Source organism: Orbicella franksi, chromosome 1, assembly GCF_964199315.1.
Source record: "Orbicella franksi chromosome 1, jaOrbFran1.1, whole genome shotgun sequence".
Taxonomy (NCBI): Eukaryota; Metazoa; Cnidaria; class Anthozoa; order Scleractinia; family Merulinidae; genus Orbicella; species Orbicella franksi.
The window spans coordinates 6,805,000-6,827,607 of record NC_138145.1 but is presented as its reverse complement, the minus strand read 5'-3'; the positions used below and the strand labels follow the sequence as shown (position 1 = coordinate 6,827,607).

General features: G+C 37.9%; 2 protein-coding genes across 4 annotated transcripts; one reads left to right on the top strand and one right to left on the bottom strand.

The window, feature by feature from the left end:
* Positions 1-60: 60 nt before the first annotated feature.
* Positions 61-7,661, bottom strand: LOC145469089 (uncharacterized). Its single transcript, XM_081452784.1, has 10 exons — positions 7,189-7,661; positions 6,748-6,868; positions 4,737-4,853; positions 4,002-4,099; positions 3,097-3,177; positions 2,798-2,923; positions 2,346-2,438; positions 1,794-1,850; positions 1,180-1,227; positions 61-655 (listed from the first exon to the last, which is right to left on the bottom strand). The coding sequence occupies exons 1-10, from the start codon at positions 7,363-7,365 to the stop codon at positions 557-559; spliced, it is 1,017 nt and encodes a 338-aa protein (XP_081308910.1). The 5' UTR covers positions 7,366-7,661; the 3' UTR covers positions 61-556.
* A 109-nt stretch (positions 7,662-7,770) lies between these two features.
* On the top strand, positions 7,771-19,644 carry LOC145463446 (uncharacterized). Of its 3 annotated transcripts, XM_081447302.1 has the most exons (11): positions 7,776-8,955; positions 10,379-11,983; positions 12,652-12,725; positions 13,575-13,649; positions 14,049-14,150; positions 14,328-14,426; positions 15,004-15,102; positions 15,571-15,669; positions 16,026-16,106; positions 16,832-16,918; positions 17,818-19,644. In XM_081447302.1, the coding sequence occupies exons 1-11, from the start codon at positions 8,604-8,606 to the stop codon at positions 17,896-17,898; spliced, it is 2,754 nt and encodes a 917-aa protein (XP_081303428.1). In that variant the 5' UTR covers positions 7,776-8,603; the 3' UTR covers positions 17,899-19,644. The 3 variants fall into 3 exon arrangements, with proteins under 3 accessions (XP_081303493.1, XP_081303356.1, XP_081303428.1); XM_081447230.1 differs by lacking the exon at positions 17,818-19,644 and having other exon boundaries at positions 7,774-8,955; positions 16,026-16,917; XM_081447367.1 differs by lacking the exons at positions 14,328-14,426; positions 17,818-19,644 and having other exon boundaries at positions 7,771-8,955; positions 16,026-16,917.
* The last annotated feature ends 2,964 nt before the right edge of the window (positions 19,645-22,608 follow it).

The window sequence follows — 22,608 nt, the reverse complement described above, 5'->3', positions numbered from 1 at the left end:
AATATTGAATTCCTCCACTAGCACTGACTGGAGGAAAGCAATTAGAAGGCTCATTTGCCATTATTGTAAATATTTCCTTAACTTTATTTATTTGTTTATCAATTACGACATTGTAAATGTATCTACAGTAAGAGTGATGTACATAAATTATTTACCAGCAACGTACCTGTGCAGGTTTTAAATAAATCTTTTTGTTGTATTGTACAAAACATTTTGATCTTGCTTGTGCCTACGTTCTTTGTAAATTACATGTCTAAGTTAACCATACAAAACTGGAGCTATTACAGTTATGAAAACGGTTCAGAGAAGGAAAAAATTGCGGATTTAGTTTTGTGCTCGATGTTTGGTTGAATGTAGGATGTGGTATCATTTGTGAGTATAACTTTTTCAAGAAGTGAACTATCCAAAATCAGTCTTAAACAATGATTAACTAATTACTACTTAGTGGCCTAAAACTGCTATCAAAGATACCTCCTCCTGTTCTCTTTAGCTGGCGGTCATTAAGTGTTAAGGTTGGCTTAAACCAGACTTAGATTGTCCAATATCGTCATTATATTTAATAAATACAAATAGTTGTTTCGGCTTCTGCTGGTCCAGACGCGAATACCGAGCCATTGGGAGTGAAACAGCAAGTATGAATTTCATCTGTATCGCACTGAAGAATAACAAAAATACCACCACAATTAAAGTTTATTTTACACTGGTAAAGAGACTAGAGTCTGCGAGCGCTACGATTGGCTAGAAATTCATATTCTGTGTAATATTCCACACACAAGAGACAGTGTTCCAAGACAATTCCAAACAACGATTAGACAGTTGAAAGTCGAGAGACTTTAATTTGTAGTGTAGATGATGACGAAAACCAAACTTTTTCATAGTCATACTCAGTTGACTATTTAAATTTTACTTTCTGTCACCGCGAGGGTAAAATAAACAATAGCCAAAGCGAGACTGATGAGTGCGAGGATTTTCTAAAGCCTAGTAGATGTGAACATACATAAGCGCTGCAAGTGAATATATGAAAGACCATATATTTGAACGATATGAAGATATGATTGATCATCGCAGTTATCGACACAACTTAAGCAGTTGTGAAATTAAAGCCTGAAAAAACAAGTAATCTTATTTCGCATAAGCAATGGTACAAATGTGGAAGGTAGGACATCACTTTCTAGTTACCTCAAGTTCCTTGATGCACTTCGCAGTTTCTGTGTCCCATACACGAACCTGAAATAGAAAAAAAAAAAACAGAAAAAAAAAAAAAACAGAAAGAAATAACAGTTATCTAGACTCCTACTTCAGCCTTTGTAAAATGATGGACATAAGAGGCCATCGCAGTTTTGAAAGCAACTCAAGGAGTTGCAATAAAAAGAAACTCTGCGATACCGGTGCAGTGTTCTACTAACTGAGCTATCAAGCCAACTGGGAGCCGGTCACATTACGAGTTCGCAATATGCTCATACATGTAGATGAGCAAAATATATGTATAGGTCAAGTGAACAAATGAAATATCATGTACAAATCATTGGCCAAGAATTCTAAAGTTCCAAAATACATGTAACTTATAAACTTTGCAAATATTAGCGAATAGTCCCGACTGGGAGAAAACATCGCACTAAATAATCAAACATTATGAAAACCGTTGCTCTCAGAAAAAACGTTTAGTTATACCTCGAAAAGAACAGTTAATCCAAAACGAAAATACACCAATTTGCTCTGACTTTGTATGTAAAAACAACCGAAAAAGCCCAAAAAGAAAGCAATCACCAAATGGCTTGCATAAGAACTCATACCGTTTGATCATCAGAGGCGGATGCAAGAAGCTTTCCATCAGCTGAAAATGAACACGCCTGAAACAAAGAAATAATCACACTTTGTTACAGCCATTAAATGTCCACAGAACCAATGGCTCTTACTGTTCTTTCGGCGAGATGCTGCTTTATTAACCAATGAGAAGCAGGACCAAACTACAATCGTGGACAAAAATTCTTGGGACACTTATGTAATGTAACGAATTATCTGTATTTTAGTACTGAAGTTTGAAAAAAACGCTGCTATAGCGTTTAAAAACGAGTTGTTGTCGCCCCTTGCCTCCCAACACAATGTTGAAAATCAGGTGAAATTGCAGGTACTAGTTTTCAACATTGTATGGGGGGTGGAGGGCGAGGTTAGGCAGGTGAAGTTGTATTCGCGTCTGGCGTGTGCACAAAAGCGCCAAAAGTGCAAATTTGTCCCAAGACTTTTGACCATGATTGTAGTTCTCTGCTGCAACTTGACTTACATGGAGCACGACCGTTTTCTAATTACCCTGTGTCAATCTAAAAGAGAACTAAAACTAGGTTTACCTGAACCCAGCCAGTGTGTCCCTCTAATACATACAACAAATTTCCTGACTGGGTGTCCCAAAGTCGGAGGGTACTGTCCCATGATGCTGAGGCCTGGAAGAACAAACAAATGTAACCACGAATGATCAAGAAACAGTGCTAAAGCCGGAGTTGGATTTGAAGAGAACAGAGTTCAAGAAATAAAGAAAGAACTAACTGATAATAACAAAATAAGATAAACATTTTAAGAACATTTTCGGGCTCAAATCATCAAAAAGTTGAGACATTCTTGTACGTGCAAAATAACATACAGTATGTACAGTAGAATAGCCCTTGTAATATGATATACATGGAGATTTGATTATTTAGCAAACTTAATATTTGACTTTCCCATTCATAGGTTAATTATGGGTCTATGAATCAACTGTATAATTCCATAATTACTTTTGCACAAGGGGAAAAACTGTACTAACCAGTAATGAATTGGAAGAAAATGTCACTGCATGAATGTTACTTTTGTGTCCTTTCAAACATGTGACATTCATTTTGCCATCTGTTAGAGGCCACAAACGAACTGTACAGTCCCAAGAACCTGTTGCCTATTTAAATACAAGACATAAAAAAATGACTTTAGAAATTTGGATCATGCATTATAAGGGGTCTGTCAAAGACTAACAGTAAGCGGTCATTGCAGTCCACATAGATCTCAAAGTGACCACACTGTGAGATAAAAATGATAATGCATCAGTTTTTTTGCAGGGCAGTAACTTACCACAGTTGAGCTATCAACAGAGAATGCACAGGCCTGCACAACATTTCGATGGCCATCCAAAACAAATGCAGCAGTGCCAGTCTGGAAGCAAATACAAAAGGGGTTTAAGCAGTTTTATGTGGCATAGCATTCCAAAGCAAGATCAAGAATTAAGTAAGAACTTTTCGCATCCTTTATTATGCAGAATGATCTTCTTCCAAACAGAATCAGTTTTCAACCACCCAAGAGAATGCTTCTATTACAAGGGTCATTAGATTTAACCTTAATTAGCTTACATGTATTAAACGAACTTGCTACAGTTGTAAGTTTTATTCTCTGAATTTCATGTTTCTACTAGAGGGCTCCCCACCAGTGCAATTTTGGGTCGGGTAGCAGCTATCACAAGGTCTCACATGAATGGTCTGATAACCTTTGAGAGAACAATATAACAAACAACAGATTGAAATAAAATGCCCGTTGCCCCAGAACAATAACACCTGGTACACTTTCAGTTCCATAGCTAGTGACAAGCAAACTGAGGCACATGCCTGAGTCATTTTTTTTTTCTGTTTTTGTTGCTTTTTTTGAAGGGGGATGTAAACGACTACCACCAAATAAATAAATAAACAAAAAAATAACATTGCCTCATTTGTAACTTTTTTCTGCCTATGGCCTCGGTGTACATTTACGACTATTGCAGGCTTCAGACTACATTTAGGCCTAAATAGAACTCCATTTAGCCTTAACATCACTCAGGTTAGCCTGAATACTGCTTGGGTTAGCTTACAAGTTTATGGTTAGCTATTGGTAATGGAAACGGGAAAATGACATAAGTTAAAAATTCTGCAGTCTGTAGTCTGTGGTCTGTAGTCGGCAAACGTCATACACTACTATGGCCATGACTATTACGACAAACTGATTTACACCTTTAAATTCCAAACAACTGCAGATGTGTCCCAAGATCCTGAACACAAGTATCTTGAGTCAGGAGAAAAACAACATGTCTCAACACTGTGCGTGTGTCCTGAAAAATAACATAATCTTATTGTAAATGATCTTATTTACTGATTGTTGTGTATCTCTCTACAAATGCAGATGGTGGTTTTCAATCGTACCAAATTTTGTCAAGCCTTACCAAACTCCAAAAGTGCCCCAAATCCTGGCAAAGGGCAGAACAAATGTTTACAAGTGTCAAAACTGACAGATCTGTCATTTTGGTTAATTTTGAGGAATATATTCATTCATATGTCTTGCGGCAAAGAGATAGTGCTCAATTTTGTAATGATTATGTGATTGACTTTTGGTGGTTAGGAAATACAGGTACACTGTAGTTTGTTGGTTTCTAACTTGTCTGGGAAACAATAGCTGCATTAACCTTAGACTTGAAAATGTGGCAAAACAATAAATGCACTGCAGAACATTTTTAAGTAGTTAAGTTACCTCCAAGGCAAAGGGAATATCAATGAAAAGTGATAGTCTAATCCTCTTATGTAAGAGGATTTCATATCGGCTAAGAACTGAAAAAGATAGGGAAGATTGAGCCAGATCATGAACAAGCTTGAAAATTTAGATAATCTTTTCAAAATGTACCATGTACAGTGTATGAGTCATTAAACTGCTGATTATGGTACTGATTCCAACTACAGACAAAATGTTATTACCTTCCAGATTGAAGACTTCTTTTCCAGTGCTGCTGTTTACAACTCTAACAGTATGGTCATAAGAAGCAGAGGCAAACAACTTCCCATCGGATGAAAAACATACACATTTTATTGCACCTAGTAAGTAATATTTTGGGTCAAAAGAATTTCACACCAGTCAATCTTCTTGTAAGTAAATAGATATATAATTGCATGACTATAATCCTGATGCTGATTAAACAATTTTAGTAGTATTAAGTGCCAGTAGTTTACACACTTGTAAAATACACTTTTCCAAAATAAATATAGTTAAATGAAATTTATCATAGTTAACGACTAGGAGCTAGTCTGTTCAGTAGCATTTTTATAGGTGGTTGTTAGTGTCTTGGCTGTCTGTGAGCGTTTGGTTAGCGTTTGGTGCATTCTGTAGCGTTTGGTATAGTTCAATGAAATTTTATGTAGTTTATGGCCAGGAGCTAGTCTGGTCAGTAACGTTTTTTGTAGGCGTTTGATAGTGCCTTGGCCATCTGTTAGCGTTTGTTTTAGCATTTGGTGCATTCTGTAGCGTTTGCAGCAGTCATATGGTCCTGAGAGCCCTGGGGCTGACATTGTCCAGCGGTATTTTGGTTAGTACATGTGTTGTCATCCCATGAGCTCGCAGTGTGTTCATCGCTCTGTTAGTGTGGCATTGTGGATTGAATTATAGTTTAGCAGTTCTCGACATTCCCTCCCTATCCCCCCCCCTCTTTTTAGCTTTTTTTTTTTTTTCCACCAATGCCATCTGGCTTGAGTGTGACAGGTGCCTGTAGGGCGCTTGGCGTGGGGGACTCGTGGCTTGGTTGCGGGTTGGGCAGGCCAGTCCGGTGTTCTAGCACCTTGGGGATGTGACTGCAGTTGCAGCCCCCGGGCTTCGTAGGCACCTTCCCTCCACAAGCGACTTGGGCGTTAATAATTTGTTAATGATTCATTGGTTCATTATTAATTCTTATTGATGATTATATCCCTTTATTTATCTTCACTTCAATTAATGTACATTGTGATTCTACAATACCATAAACTTCTGAAAGTAATGACCCGTCCCCAAAAAAATAGCGACACCCCAAAAGTAGCCTCAAAAAATTGCGGTCGCCCTCTGAAAGTAGCAAGCCCACCCCTACCTCCCTCCCTGAAAACAGTGAGACCAAGGTTCAATGGTCAACGGTATCTGACTTGCTTTCCTGTTGACCACTGACAATAATATGGTCTAGACATAAAGAGCCCACCCATGTGGCGGCAACATAGATTTAAACTGGAACAAAGAATTGTATCTCATATTTTATGAGCTGTTTTTACGAATTTCTGTCTTTTATATGGTAAAAAGTCAGCTCAGTTGTATCAATTTTATATAACGTGTTTTGCTCCCATAAAGTAACAACCCCTTGAAAGTAACGACCTCCCAAAAGTAAAGAGCCCCAAAGGCTGCTAATTCCCAAAGTAGCAAGGGTTAATACCTTTGCAAGTTTACAGTAGACTGAATTCAAGGTTTGATGCAAGTTGCTCACATTCCAACCTAAAATAATCAAAATCTGGCCGCGAGCCACCGGGACTGTCCGAGACCAATCAGGCTAGGGTTTGAACCCAGACCTCTTGATCAGGAGGTAAGTGAACTAACCATAAGGCCAATGTGCATCCACAAGAGGTAAATAATTTGTACAAAAATGCCGAAAATAGACCAAAAAAGGGTGAAACATTTACTACATGTACATGTATAAAGAACTGCCCTTCATATCTAAGAAATTTGGTGACCCATGCAAGAGATTTGGTATGTATCCAGGGGACTCTCCAAGAGAGTTGGCATAGATGAATTTCTCCCAGATAAAATAAAATAAAAAAACATATGCATAACATTTACTGTATTTTCATTTAGTTCCAGCCTATGTAGGCCTAAGGCCGAGTTAGAATGTGAAAAAAAAAAAACAACAACAACAAGGGTTGGGAAATTGGGCCATGCCAAATATTTGGCTGCAAATAATTAAAAAAAAATCTTCCTTACCTTCATGACTGTCTAAAGTAAATAACACTTCGCCAGCCTTTGTGTCCCATAACTTGACCAGCATATCATCCCCTCCTGTGACAATTTTTGACCAGTCAGAAGAAAATGCACATGTATTCACCTGTTAAGAAGAGAGTAATTAAAGACCTACATTTTCCAGGTGTAACTTCCATTTTTGACACCCAAGCATTACTTGGACCCTTCCATTTTCTCTAACTGTTTATCAACATACATGTACATGTAACATGCATGCTACATGCATGTTAAGTGGATACATCATGATGTATTACATAATGCACTTTTATTTTAAAGGCTTTAGTGGGTTGCAGTTATCTTATACATAATTACCTAAAAAACAACAACAACAACAACAACAACAACAAAACACTATCCTACGGTAGTAAACTAAACAGTAATGTTGTTATATTTTTAACTTCATACCTCGTCTGTATGACCAATCAGTGATCGGAAATTGATCTTCGTTAGCTCCGTTGGTGAAACAAAACCACTTTCACAATTTTCTCCACCATCTTCCACGTTCTCTAAATCGACGAGGGTCATTGCTTCATTACCATTTCCCTGCTCTGTCTCTACTGATCTTCGAAAATGTGCAGTCATTTTTACACGCGGTTATCAGCAGGAGAACATAATTTGACGTACTAGAACTAATTTGTACAACGTATATAGGATTAAAACCACTTGTTCCTGTACTCAAAGCTTAGCACTAACAGTCAGTGTAACAGTGCAACATGTACAGTAGTGACTTCTCAGTTCGTCTTGAAATCAGCGACATTCCTGAATTCCAGCTAAAGAAATACATCACAGGAAAACTATAAAATCTTCCTTAGAAGATGAAGTTTTAAGGTTACAAGGACAAATATCTGACATTTTACAAAAGCCACCTTGGAGTCAAAACAGTTTGAAGCAGTGGAATCTACCAGGCGCGCAAGTCTGGGACAAGTGCTGAGAACGTAGGGAAGAAGACTAGGTTCTAGCGTTCAGTTTCCTTCGACCTGGAAAAGCTTTCAGCGCGATGTGGCAAATTTCTATCTGACGAGAAAGCAAGACAAGCGTTGTTTATGTTGGTTGCTTAGAGTGCAGACGTGATTGAATCACCTCGAGCTAATGACTTTGTGAGTCGTTGCAGGCTGGAAATAAGTTTGTCAACATAGTTCACCTTTCGAGGGATTTAGCTCCTTCCTGTTGGATTGTCGTGTCTTTCAACAGTGTCAAACGGTGTCATCTAAAGAGAAAAACGCGTTCAAACTGTGCCATCAGCTTGGATTCCCACTGGCTTTCGCATCGGTGCATTGTTGTTTTAGTTACTAAACTCCCATGGGTGGTTTCTTTGTGTTTTCACGCATGGAAAATTTATATAACGAGTTTATTTAAAACGATTTCGGTCTCGTAAGCGACGAAGCGCAACGCGACACAAAGGGCAATCGGTATTTTTTGCGGTGTTGCATGACCGCCACATGAAAGGAATACAGCGTTGACATTTATCAAAGGATAGTTCTTAAAAGCCAATCAGACAGGACATTGCCGATAACATCTGGTTTACCTATCGGTGATTGTGACAACGAGAAAGGTTGGCGTAAAATTCCAGCGACAAAGAAAGCAAAGCCGTCTTGTGAATGTCACAAGGAAATTCAACTCCTCCAGAAAGTATTACTTTTGAAGCTTAAGCTTAAGCTTAAAGCTTAAGCCACCGTTTTTTAAAGGCTGATGACAGAGACTGCAACCCGTTAAATTTGCGTAAGCTGTGGCTTTTTAGGGCTTCTAACCACCGAATCCATTCGTTGAAGAGACCATTGCATTGGAATATTTTTGGACTTCTTTCACATTTTCAGCGGAAAATGGCTGCGGACGATTTTGAATTCAATATTCAGGGTCTTCGATATGACAGAGAGAGACTTTCAGAGTTGGTTTTTGAGCCTCTACAAGAAATCAAAGATTTTGTGGCTCGTAAACTGAGGTTGGATGAAGTAGATAACATCGTTGGATTTCTCCGGAATGTTATTCGAAGTGACACGTTGAAGACCGTGACAGACGGTGAGGCCTTAATAGCTGTCCTGAATTTATATTACGGGGAAGACAATTTAAGAGTTCTACAGCGACTCTTAAAGAAGATAAATTGTTATGACCTCCTTGAAGTTTTGAATGAATGGGAAGCTAGTAACAATCCTGTGGATCCACGAGTTTTTCAAGGTACGTCATCATAAATTCCGGTTTGTTTACGTTCGAGCCGTAGCGTTTTATTTGTCCAGTATTATGCAAATATGTTTCTATAGCTGTGAAGCTACAGGTAAATGTCCTTAAATCACCTGTTCTTACATGTAAATCGTGGGGCTCTTTGCAGAATTCCTACCGTTTTGCATGAAAAGGTTGCTATACAGGTACCCCACTGTTTACATTATTTGCATTTTATACGTAGTGACAATCGTTTTGAAGCCCGCACGAGACCTTGTTATTTAAGCTGTCATGAAAACATTTCCTGCCTTGAAGTGGGGGAATTCTGGAGACAAAAAAGGAAATTCCATGAAATTCTCTCACTTGAAACTTGCATGAAATCATGCTTCCGATACCGATCAATATTGTATCAAATCATTTCAATGTAGTTTAATTTATTAAATTTTTTGTTATGTATAACGAGCTAAGTACACTTAAATCACTTAAATATTGGAAGGCAGCATGGTACCTGCACATCTAGGTGATCATGTTTCAATTCTTTTAATCTTGTGAAGAAAAAGATAATAATAATAGGAAAATAATATTTAGAAAGAGCCAACAGTTTTGGGTCAGAATATCCAGATCTATGTGTATGCAAACACTAGGGAAGTTCTTGAATGGTGTATGTTAGTCTCCTTATAACTTAGTGCTTATAATGCAGAGAAAATCATTTTCCAGCTAATGCCCCCAATAAATTCACTAGGTGGACCACAAAATCCACTTGTCCTGGGCTATCAGACACATTTTTCTTTGGACACTGCTGAGGTTTGCTTAAAACATAAGAACTACATACATGCATGTATATTCTTAAACTCAATCTTGTGGTTGCACCAAGCTGTACATGCACTTACACTTGTTCTGGTACTTAAATATCTTGTCTCCCTTCATCCTTCATTTCCCCCGTACCCCATCCCAGTTCTAACAGTCAGCTGTTTTGCACAGATAAATATGGTGGCTATTATCTTGTTGTATCGGTTTGTGGGTAAAATTTTCCCAAAGTTGGGACATTTTTGGTCAACAAAGTAATGCGATTTTGGCTTTCAAAAGCAGATAAAAAACAAAACAAAAAATTTCATGATTTAACAAAGGTCTTTACAGGGATCTGTTTTAGATTTTAGCTGACATCTTTGCAAGATCCTTGAAGTTCTTTCAAAAGTCTTTGAAAGACCCTTGAAGTTCTTCAAAAGTCCATTGAGGATCCTTGAAAGCCCTTAACTGTTGAAATCCTTTGAAGATGTTCAAAGATCAAATCTGCAAGGTTTTTCTGGGCATGTACTGGGCACACTATACATGTTTGTTATGTACAATGGATCAGGTAGTGAACTCTTCTTTCTTCTTAAAAAACTTAATTTCTTAGCAGAAACATAATTTTATTTTGATTAAATTCTTTTATTGTTTTCAGCTTGTGGATATTTTCCTCTGTGGATTCGGATCAAGAATCATTTTACTTGGTTCACAGAGAACAAGAAGGCAATTTTACAGACTCTAAAAAGACTTTTCCGAGTTCCAGAGATTGTCTCTTGTGATCCTGACTATGAAACAGGTATATTCATGGGAGTTTCATTTGGTAGAACAGATTTACTGGTCTATGTGTTGGTTCCTTTGTGCACACGCAGACACGTCCGCACATCTTTGGGAAGGAATGACGTCTGTCTTGCTCTGGAGCAGTTAAGCATAAGTGGTGTTTACTTTGGTAGGAAATCTGGAAAAAATGGTTATGGCGATGACCTGTCAATCACAAGCTTCTCATCTGTTAATGAGTCTATGCCGGGTGACTTTGTCGAGCAAGCTGAAGATGGGCAAAGTTTGCGTTCTTTCAAAGAGCCCACTGAAGCCAAGAAGCATGCTCATTACAATGATACAGATAAGTTACAAAATCAACAATTTTTATACAACCCAGAATTATATGCAGCACAAAGTGAAAATGGCAAAAGACAAGTGTCTGTTATGGACTTTTCTGTAGAGGACAACAATTACAACAATGACAAAGGATGGCAGTCTCAAAGCTTAATTCAAACATCATCTATTGGAATGGCAGAAGCTGAGGTTGGAGAGGGTAGCTCTTCAACAAAGCAGAATTTAATTCCATTGGAAAGGTCAACTTCTAAACCTGATGGCAAAAAACTGTATACCTCAACTGCCACATTTCAAGTCAACATGGGGAACAAAAGTGCAAACTCCAAGGAGCAACCAGTGAGATTTGTAAATGATGAAATTTATAAACCTGTGGGAATGACATCCTTAAATATGAGCCAGCCAGGTTTTGACACCAAGGAGCGATCAGCAAAGGGAAGCCACTCACCATCTAGGCAAGCAGAGAATGGCTATTCTTCATGGTATGAGGATACTGCTGCAGAAGATTACTACAAAACAATGATTCCTGAACCAGAACCTGGAAACACACAGCAGCTGTATCTACAAGAGGATTTTTATCAACACAGGATGGCACTGGAGGAAGAGACAGCCACTCCAAGACATGACTCTGCTAGGAACATGTATGGTGGTGTTTGCACTCCATTATATACTCCCCCGCTGAGTTTCCGTGACCCAACTCAAACAGGATGCAAGCTAGTCATGGTGAAAACTGGACTTGTTGACACACCCAAACAACAGCCATTCATTGTGTCCACAGACTATCACAGTGTAGCCCAGCATGGCTGGGAAAGTCCAAGTATGGAATCAAACAAGTTAAGGCAGTCTCCCAAAACATTGGCCATGCCAAGTGATAGCTTTGAGAGTAAATCAGTGGATTATCGTTTCGATGAATACAGCCAACACAACCCAGACAGACCAGATAGATCTCTGAATGGGTACCAACAGCAACACTCGACCTTCACAAAGTCAGAGAGTGAAATTTTATCAGATTATGCAGACAGTGTGTTTACTGATCATGATGACACAGGTAGAAGATTTGCCGAAGTTCCACCACCATACAGAGCACCACCAGACTACAAGAAAACTGGAAGGAGGTCAGAGGGAAAATTCAGTGATGACTCTGTCAGTACAGGTGATTTTAACCGTTCTTCTTTTTGTTTTTTGTTGACTTTGATTTATTTTCACTGTACAACTGAAGGAAAAACCCTGGAAACAGGATTTGAAAATTTTAGGGGTTGTGACTACATGTAGTACATTAACTTGTATATGGCCGGTAGTTACTCTTTTTGACAAAGTGTGGAAATTGTGGTTACTCATAGCAGGGAAATGACCAGAGGATGACATCTTGAAATTACAATACATGGATTAAGTTAAGCCAACATCTTTAAAGCTGATTGACAGTCTGGTTTTTTCTTGACGGTTTTTTATTTAGGAAATAAAAGGTGCTTTTAATTTGCTTTAAATAGTTAATTTTTCTTATGACTTGTCTCACAATTTGTTTAGTAAGACAAATTGTGAGATGAAAAATTGTCTTTTCTTGCAAGACAAGTTTCAAGACAAAAAGTTGCCTAGTATAACACATTCTGAAATGGATATGTGTAGCAGTGTTTTTGTTGCAGCAAGCATTGCATGAAGAAGAGTCAAGTTCTATCAGGACGTTTTGGCCTTTTGCCTTAACATGCTACATGTACAGTGTCATGTGATAAATTAATTAAATTGTGTTAAGTAAACGTTACATTTTATAATCTTTGAAAATTGTAATAATACCATTGTTTAAGTCTTAACTGGTTTGTCTTGTAGATACTGGTACTTTTGATCGTTGTTACAAAAGTCATCTCTTGTCGGCTGCAAGCGTAAGCTCAATCTACAAAGAAGTAAGTGCATCTGCATGCATCTATTTTTCAAAGTTACATGTAGCAACTGTTAACTTACCTATGTATGTAATTTGACCTGCATCTGCATGCATATGTGTATTTGCAGCCAGTATTGCAGAAAATTTCAGATGGCAAAATTAAATTTTCTTTTTGTGCTAAAACTGAGTTTGTTTTGAACAAAAAAAACATATTAAATGACCTTAGATAAGCTGTATCTGTGTAAATTGTTATGCTCAGTTAAAGCAGACTCAGTTTGCTCTCTTGATGTACATGTACTTTTGTACAGAATTGTGGAAGAAATGTAAGACTGGCCTGTTTCAAACAAAATGAGCATACCTACCCAACAAGAGGGCCTGGCCCAGGTTGGTTGAAATGTGGATAACGTTAGCTACTGAATAAATCACCATCCAATGGATAGCGTGGTTTGTTTTGTTAACACTTTTCCTCTGGATAGCGATTTATCTGGTAGATAGCATTATCCACCTTTTGGAACAACTGGAGCCTGGAGGCTTGAAAAAATAATGTCCTCAGTGTTTTTCCCTAGCATTCCTGGGACTGTGCTTTTGCATGCATGTTTGGGTGCTTCTCATGGGGATCTTTGATGTTAGACTCTTTCCACTGTGTATTGAGAATATACATTTATTCATGTACAATTGTGCATGTACACATACACCTGTACCTTTAGACATTGTACAGTAACAATAGTGGAACTGCACTTAGTAGTTATGTGGATACAAATTGTGTATGGATACCCAAGATACTAAAAAAAGCTGTTCATCGAGTACACTAAATGTAAGAAAATGTACTGCATGTATAACAATCCTGTTTTTCTATATTGTTCAATTGCAGAAAGAGATGTTTCTTAGCCGAGAAGAATTACAAATGAGCATACGTGGAGCTGAGGATAAAGAAATGGAAAAACAGGTTTTTGCATAGAAATTACTTTTTTTATGTTAGCAACAAAACTCCAACCAAATCAGGGAGGTCATGGAAAACATACCCAATTACTGTAAACGAAATGTTTTCTGAATGGGGGTGGGGGGAGATCTTGTAAGGATTAAAGTATCGGTAAAGTAACCAACATTCAATCAAATGTTTGTTCAAATCCCTTGAAGGGGAAATTCACTCTGCCTATTCACCTGGACAAAATTATTTTCATTATATTTGCTTGTAATTGATTAATTACGCTGTTAATTAGCAGATCATCTGATCATGGTGTTAATCATAGCATTTCATGATTGCAAAATATGAAAAGCAGTAAAAATGCCATTATGGCAGTGTCAAGTTTTGTTAAGCTGGAGCTCATGAACTGCTGCATTTCAGATGGAGCTCTGCAAAGATCTCATGATCGCCGCCAAAGCAGGTGATGAGGATGAGGTCAGCAGACTTATTGAAGAAGGAGTTGACGTGAATCATCAAAATGAGGTACAGTGCAGTACATTTAGAGTCCATGTTGTCTGAAGGATGTAAAGGGAAAAAAAACTTCTAACTTTGCATGCATGAAGTACTGTATAAATTATTGGTGTATCATTCATGATACATTTACATACATGTGTATACTCCCTAAAGGATCCTTTAAGTACACAATTATTTTATTTGCAGTTTGGTCAATCTGCTATGATGGTTGCCAGCTGGGAGGGGCATCTTGGCATTGTTGAAGCTTTAATAAGTGCTGAGGCAGATACTAATCTTCAGGATGGGGTAATTGACATTTTATACAGTTACAATCTTTACTGAAATCCGTGCTACAGTCTTTGATTACAACTATCGCATTTTATGAGCGAGTCTGTGTGGATTTGAGGCACGAGGGACTGAAACTTCCATCCCATACAAACCAACCACCGTCTAAAACTGATCACACAAACCTTGAGTACAGTATTCGCATGAAGCAGTTGCGAACGAGAACCATTTTCAATAAGCAAGTACACGTAAATATAGTCCGATTTAGGAAAAGGTTAGTTTCTAACACATTGTGAGGCTGGGTACAGTGTTGGAATTTTCGGTAGAGAAAAGAACTTTTGATACTTTTGATACGTTTTGGGATCTCGAACACTCCCAGGATCGAAAAGCACAGAGAAGACAATTTGGCAGGTATAGTTGTATGTACTCGTATTCACCATGCTTATTCAGCTTACAGAAGAGTTGAAAGACTGCATTTCTAATTTTATCCTCATCGGAAATAGTTGCGTACCTGTATATTTGGAAAAGCTGGGCTTAGAAGCTGATTAGATCACAAGGCAATATATGCTGTACTGATTTATCCAATGTAAAATTGTAGTTTGGCAAATCAGCTTTACACGAGGCAGCAGTGAGTGGTCAGCATGCCATTGTCCATCGTCTTATTCCTGGCGGAGCTAACGTCAATTTAGCTGATGAGGTAACTTGGGACTTTGTGTTAATAAATGCACACACAGTCAGCCCTGGGAAGTCAGTTACACCAGAGATCTAGAAGTAACTAGGGTTGAAATCTCCTTGCCTTGCACTTAGCAAAGATACGCTGTGACACTTCAATGGCTTTTGAAGAGCTTGTCACAAACCAGGGGCATCTGCCCCCCGTCAAAAAAAAAAAAAGCAAAAAAAAAATGTGGAAAACTAGCAATCTATCAAAGACTGTCTTTTTTTTCCATTGTCCGAGTTGGTCGGAGTTAAGGAAACATGATTCAGCCGGTGTCTGTAATAACGAGGTGGTCGTGTTCACGAGATGGTGTGCGTGGTAAGGCAAATATGTAGTGGTAAAAAAATAACAGTCAGTAGCCATCTGAACATTGTGTTAGGCATTTGACTTAACGTCGAGACAGGAAAACCAGCTGCCTGGCGTCTATATAACTTTTTTTATTGCCTGCAGGAGCACCGGACTCCTCTTCATTATGCAGCTATGAGAGGAAAGAGAAGAATAGTAGAGGTGTTGTTGCTGTTTGGTGCGAATGTGTCGCTTCTTACAAAGGTGAGGACAGCGATATATACAATGTAAGCAACACAAAAAAGTACGTGGGTTTCTAGCTCCTAGCCGCTGGATAACGCCACTGCCGCGTGCCTGCGTTGAAGAAGAAAGAAATGAAAAATTATTTAGCGGTTGGCGTGTTCCTATCAGTGACTAGCTTTCACTTACTGAATAGGGACATCATAGGCCTGAGGTGCAGTTAAGTTCATTTGTCTTCCTCTGGATGTGAATATGTTGCGTTTATTTCCTTTTCACAATTCTTGCGAGATACAACTGAACAGAATCGTCTCGCTTTCTTAAATGTAGCTTCCCAATAGACATGTATTAGTTGTGATCTTCTTTTTCCTGTTGTCTTTCAGAACGGTGAATCTGCAATTGAACTGGCCCACTGGTACCGCTATGACGATATTGTGACTCTATTGATGTCCCATGGTGATAAAGTACGTTTTTATGTTGGATTTCCATGTGCAGCAAGTTGTAGTGTACTACTGTTTGTTTTTGTCGTGGTGTTTGTTTTTGTTGTTGTCTTTGTTTGTTGTTGTTGTTGTTTTGGTCGTCGTCAGAGATTCAGACGTAGGCACCGACTGTTCGGTCTGAGAAAAGCCTTGATATGCGTAGACAGCTCTATTCTCTCCGTGTTTAACGTAAATTTGGTGTGCCTAACGTTGTAGTCATACGAGTGTCAAAAAAGTAAGCAAAGTTGATGTTTCAGGCAATCCAAATCCCTCTATTACTTGTTAACTGAACATGTAATAAAGGGCTTTACTGTTAACTCTAAATACTGATTGACGAAAGTTAGTCAATCTGGTATACATTTAGCCTGCGAACACAGACGTATTTCGGGCTGTCACGTGGTTCCGCCGGAAATACAACTGCGTTCACAGGCTAGTATACATTGTACCTTGTATGCGTGTAAGAATTGCTTGGGCTGTTGATAGATGTACAATGAGAGAAAGACGTTCCTTCAATGACAGATACATATAACACGAGCTCTCGCAGGCCTATTGGATCCAGTGCGATTTCTCGTCAGCACAGCGCCATACTGATACGTGATGTTGCTTGGCAACGCCAGTCGAAAATCGCAGGCTCAATCCCCTTTCGGAGACAAGATTTCGACTACGCGTTGCTCGTTTTACCATAAGTGACTTGTAATCTCGTGTTGCAGAAAACCCGCAAAGAGATGGAGAGTCAAATACGAAAACAGAAGTTACGTCAGATTAGCTCTGCAGCTTCTTTGCCAAACTTGTCTAAAGTGAGTGTGTTTCGTTGTTTTATTTTTCCTGTAAACTTTTCCGAGTGAAGTAACAAGTAGTTCACGCCAACTTTTACAAGTCGTTATGAATTGATAAGTTAATAAAGATGGTGAATTTTAAGCTCGGTAATGAAATGTGAAGGTGAATTGATCAACATGACACGAGCGTGGGACAAAGAAAAATTCTGAGTCCCCGACAGGAATCGAACCCATGACCTCCCGAACACCGGGCGGGCGCTCTATCCCCTGAGCTACGAGAACTCATGGAGAGCAAGGTCATTTAACTGAGTTCATATATGACAAGTGTCCTACATACTACTAGGATCAACGCTATCGAAGTCATCGTGAGTAGTGATAAGTTAATAAAGATGGTGAATTTTAAGCTCGGTAATGAAATGTGAAGGTGAATTAATCAACATGACACGAGCGTGGGACAAAGAAAAATTCTGAGTCCCCGACAGGATTCCTGTCGGGAACTCAGAATTTTTCTTTGTCCCACGCTCGTGTCATGTTGATTAATTCACCTTCGTTATGAATTGTAACAATAAATAATTCCCTAAGAACAAAGTGGAAAACGCAATTTTACGTAGGCCTTTGGTTAAAGTAAGTTCCAAATTTTGGTTTCATTTACATGTGATGTGGTAACTTGAAGTCAGTCAACCTCATTAAACAGCAATTATGGACATAACAGTTTTAAACCAAGTTAAGCAATATAAATTTTAAATGTTGCTGAAGACTTAGTGTGAATAACTAAGTTTATAACTATGATAGTCAGTAGAAAAATAAGCAGCTACCAAAAAGCAGGGGGGGGGGGGGTAATTGAAGCTTCAACTTGATTTGAACCTATGACCGATCGATGCTCTATTAACAGAGATTTATGACCAATTTTTGTGTTTTAGGCAACTTCGGTGAAAGAGCTCTCGCGAAGCAGAAGCCGACCAGATTTACGCAAAAAGAAATCTGTTTGTTCCATTCAGTGATCTCATGTGTCAGGTAGACAGTGATAGATAGGTAGAAAAAATGTGTTATTTTTGTTAAGTGTCTGTTTATTGAACTGGTTCTGTTGAGGCAATGTAATGATTACATTGGTGAGTGATTTGCAAAATTAAGGGTTTTCCGTCACATTTGAAAGACTTAATTCATGTCAGAAATTCGCATTGCAAAAAAATTGTCTTGGCACGTTGTTAGGTCTAGTTTGGGGTTTACATTCTACTCAGAGACGTATTTCGGTTACACGGGTCAATTTGAACGTACTGATAAAGACTAATGCCTTATGCTAGCAGAGATATTTAAAAGTGTAATCTGTAGGAAGTCAGAGCTTCAACACTGTGTTGCAGTGCTTATCTTATCTTAGGGGTTACTTACGCAGTTGATCTGCACTATTTTGAAACCTCTTTTTCATACTCGTTCATATTGATCTGCACCTCAAGTGGTCTTAGGGCTAGAGACATTTTTAGTGTTCTTTAGCTAAATTGTTACCCCGGGATTGTTACTTTTGGCCAATTGTGAAGAACCTTGTTTATGGTGCAAGTCACTCCTGCTTACATGTACGTACTTTCTTTCGTCTACATTGAAATGATCCATACTTTGACCAATCTGTAGATGAACTCAAAAGAAAGACTGGGTAGTTACTGTTATTCTTATTTTCTCTATTGGTCAATGATAATTTATAGAACTCGTGGATTGCTAAAGTTTTATAAGAACAATTCCAATTGATACGATTGTAGTTCATGTGAATGAAAGGCCCTCTGTTACGACCCATTTTTTATGCTTCGCTGGGGGAGAAAACTTCGTTATACACTAGCTTTTTTAGAAGAAAGGATCGAACCTTTGTAAAACGTTAGATTTATATGAGTGCCTTGATATTTTGTAGGCTTTTTATAAATTGAAAGTAGCCTCTCTTAACTAAATAACAGGTGTACCAAAATTAATTATTGTATAGAAATTTAATAGGTTTTTAAGTAATGATTTTAATACTCCCTTTTGAGAAACAAGTATCTAATATAAGGTTTGTAATTATTTCTGGCTGGTTCAAATATTTTGTCGTGTTGTAAAACTCTTGAAGGAAATTATATCTGCTTTAGCCGTCGCAAAATGGATCGTTTGTTAGTTGGCTAGTTTGTGTGTCTGAGTGGTTTCTTTTTGCTTTATTTATGGCCTTTTTAGTGGTATCATGTGATCGTCAATCTTCTTCATGTGTTTCCGGGAGTGCACTTCTGAGACCGTACATTTACAAAGTTTCATGTTCATACACCACAGAGCTTTAGCAGGGTTGTCACAAGTCAAGAAGATTGTGTTTTTTTATGTTCGGGCAGGGAAATTATTGAGCCCTTGTCAAATTAAATGAGGTTTGTATTTTAAGGTTTTTGCGGGTTTTTACAGCCAGTGCCCTTTTTCTGGACTATGCAAATTATTTTCTGCAGAAGAAATAAAAGCAAAGTTAGTAACATAATTAAAAGCGTACATTTTTCCTTTATCGAGCGGGAGCCATTTAAAAGGAGCTCGGTCACGTTAGTTTGAATTAGTTTGGCAACGTAAAAATTACTTTTAATTGAAGGAAACCTGAAAATAGTAGTTTGCTAAGATAGAAAAACACCATTAGGATCGTCACGCAACGCTTCTCTGGGGAGAAGCGTTGCGTGACGACCTTAATAATGGCTGCGAAGGAGACTGGGTGGTATGGCGAAGAATGGGGAACTCGTGTTGAGTCAGACAAAATATTTCTAAAATACTATATGATATTATATAAACTTCAGAGAAACAAAGTTTCGTATAAAATTCAGTTACATGATCAGTTTTGGTTTCAAACGCCAGTCACCGTGGTTGCTCAGGAGAGATACAGTCGTAGTCGTAGATATGAACTTGGACCGGGTTAAAATTTGTGTGATTTAATTGCTTTTCCGTCTACTAATTTGATTTGAAATTCAGGCTTTTGACTTGAAGTGCTCGTGACCTATTTACTGATTGATTGATTGACTGATTTGCTTTACTATATTTACGTTTTATGCCGTTTTTTTGTACTTTTTCAGTTGAATCTATACTTCGCTCAATAGGCTTCTTCTAAAAGAATTTTATTTGAATAAAACGTGTTTTAAAATATAATTTGTTAGAACTTTCAAATTTTCCCGCATTTTAGTTCCTTATCCACCTTAGTCTTCTCTCAGTTCTCCGTAACAAAGGAACTGTGACGAAGATTAAGATTAACACGTGACTTCAGACTGCAAGTAAACAGGTTGAAATTTCTTGACGTCCAGTAAATCTGGGAAAATGCCAAAAAGATGCGTTGTAGGGGCAAGATACGACACTCACTCTTTCCTTGATTTTGAAAACACAACGCATGGTGAAATGTCAACCCAGATAGGAGCCCGCTGTACTTCTTAATCAGCTCGGCGAGGGTTTACGGCAAAAATAGAGAATTGTAACTTTTCGAAAAATCGCGTTATGTTCGAAAAACATTTTTTTCTGAGAAGTATTTTTGGTGATTCGTACATTTGGGCTAGAAAGTAAAAAAAGTAAAATTAACGTTATGGACACTTTAAAAGTGACGTGGAAAAGTAGAAACGTTAAACCTGTCAAAATATACACTGTTTGTTTTTCTCGCCAAAAAAGGAAATAAGATACTTTTATCGAGATATTTTAACTCTGATTAAACCGCACTTTCCATCACAAAGGAGGAAACTTTAAAAAGAAACCCTTGTCTGCATCTTTGGATTAAGAGGAATATTAAGTGAATACGTAGACTGAAACAGGTTTCTTTTAAGACATGTTCTCTTGTTTGTTCAGTTTACAGGTCATATTGTTTGTAGATTTGTAAAGAACATTGCAAAACAATTTTCTTTTATAATGGAATAGATTGAAATTTCTTGATAAATTCCCCTTGCCTAATGTCGGCAATGTTATTTCACTATTCACTATAAAGTGGTATCTTTGTGACTTAGAAGGATACCGACTCCATACCTACGAGCTCACAATGGGCTGTGAGGAACGAGACATTGTCTAAGGAAGTTATTGTAACAGAGGCTGAGTCAACTTTAGTTCTTGTATAAACTTAAGGAACACTTGAACCAATACAAGCTCGTTTATTTGAGCAAGTCTCAGATGTTCTTTTCTTTCAGAGCAATGGTTTAAACACCGTGCTCTTTGCTGTTCATGTCAATATTTAATTTCGATTATTTTTTCAAACGATGTCGGGATTTTAAATGTCTTGTGCTTTGTTTTATGCGGCACGTTTACTGAATAACGACGATATTTTATTACCTTGAGGGTAGCCTTAAACAAATAGATTCTGAGTTTTGAGAACAGGGTTACAAGTTGTCGAGATTACGTCCGTCATTGTTACCTAGGGCATTCTTTATAAGTAAGTCCTTATTAGTAAAAGTGAAATTGCCCAACAATGTCTGCTTACAAATACTGTCGGGACTTTTTGATCGGAATATTAGATTATATTTCCTTACATATAAACTTGCAGAATTTGTTTTGATGCTTGCAGGTTATATTTTCTTCATTGTTTAACAGTTGGCTCTAATTACTTTGAAATTGGAAAACAAAAAGTCCGGGAATTGTTTTTGTTCGAATGATCGCCTTATCATCTGGCTGTTTATCTTCAGGGAGGTGGGAAGGGTATTCGAAAGAATTTGCTTTTCAAAAATTCAGTCGAGATAATATCGTGAAGGTACCTGGGTTTGGATCGAAAGTCTTTTCACACTACATGGCCACTAACAATGACGTGAAATATGAAACATGCTCTGCAAACGTCAGATGTACATCAAAAGAGTTATCGCATACAGAGCGTAGAAACAAAAAATCGAAAAATGACCTTGTTCTCATGTTAGATTAGTACAAAGGTTCAAGTCTTTTCGTCATTTTGCTAAATACTGTACTCCTTTGTGAGCCGCAAGAGATAAACTTTCACATGTAGATTTAACTCATTTTGAGCATATTTACTAAGTGCTGGTACGTTGTCAACACACCTGTTCTGAATGTTTGTCGCAAAGAGAATTGCTGTTTTATGGCCGCCAACGTTTGTCAAAACATGGCGTCGCACTTTGCTAGATCTGGTGTGGCATCTTAACCAACTGTGCTAACAATCGCCACCGTGTGTTTTCGACATGTTATTGTTTGTATCATGTTTTCGACTAAAACTTTATTGCCCGTCTTGGTTGACAAAGATATTGGTGTCAATGATTTGAAAAGTACAAAACATTCATTTCAATCGCAGTTCTTGTCTGACTATTGAGTCTTTCTTTGAAGTGTCCTAATATTTTGTAGCGGGGTTTTCTTTTTCATCGATCAGCAAGGCAGATTTAGTCTGTAATATTTGGACTCTTATTTACACACTGAGCCTTCGAAGAATGAGAGTTGTTTAACAAACCTTTCTTGGCAGGTATTGCATATTATTTAGCAACAAGCTGGCGCGAATTTTGAGAGTTCTTAGATTGCTTTTATCATCTAAACGTTTGTAGTTTGCCAAGAAAACAATTGAAAACAGGTTCCGATTAGACTAGTATGAGCGTTTTTATGCAACATTATGTAGGCTGGACATGCTAAGAAATAAAATATTGTATTGGAGAGAATTCAAGCTTTATCTAGTTCCAACATTTTCATGCAAGATTGTTTGATTATCTAGTTAATTTTTGGCCAATCCAATGTGATTTGGGACACCAATAATCTTTGATCGTTTACGAAGGGCG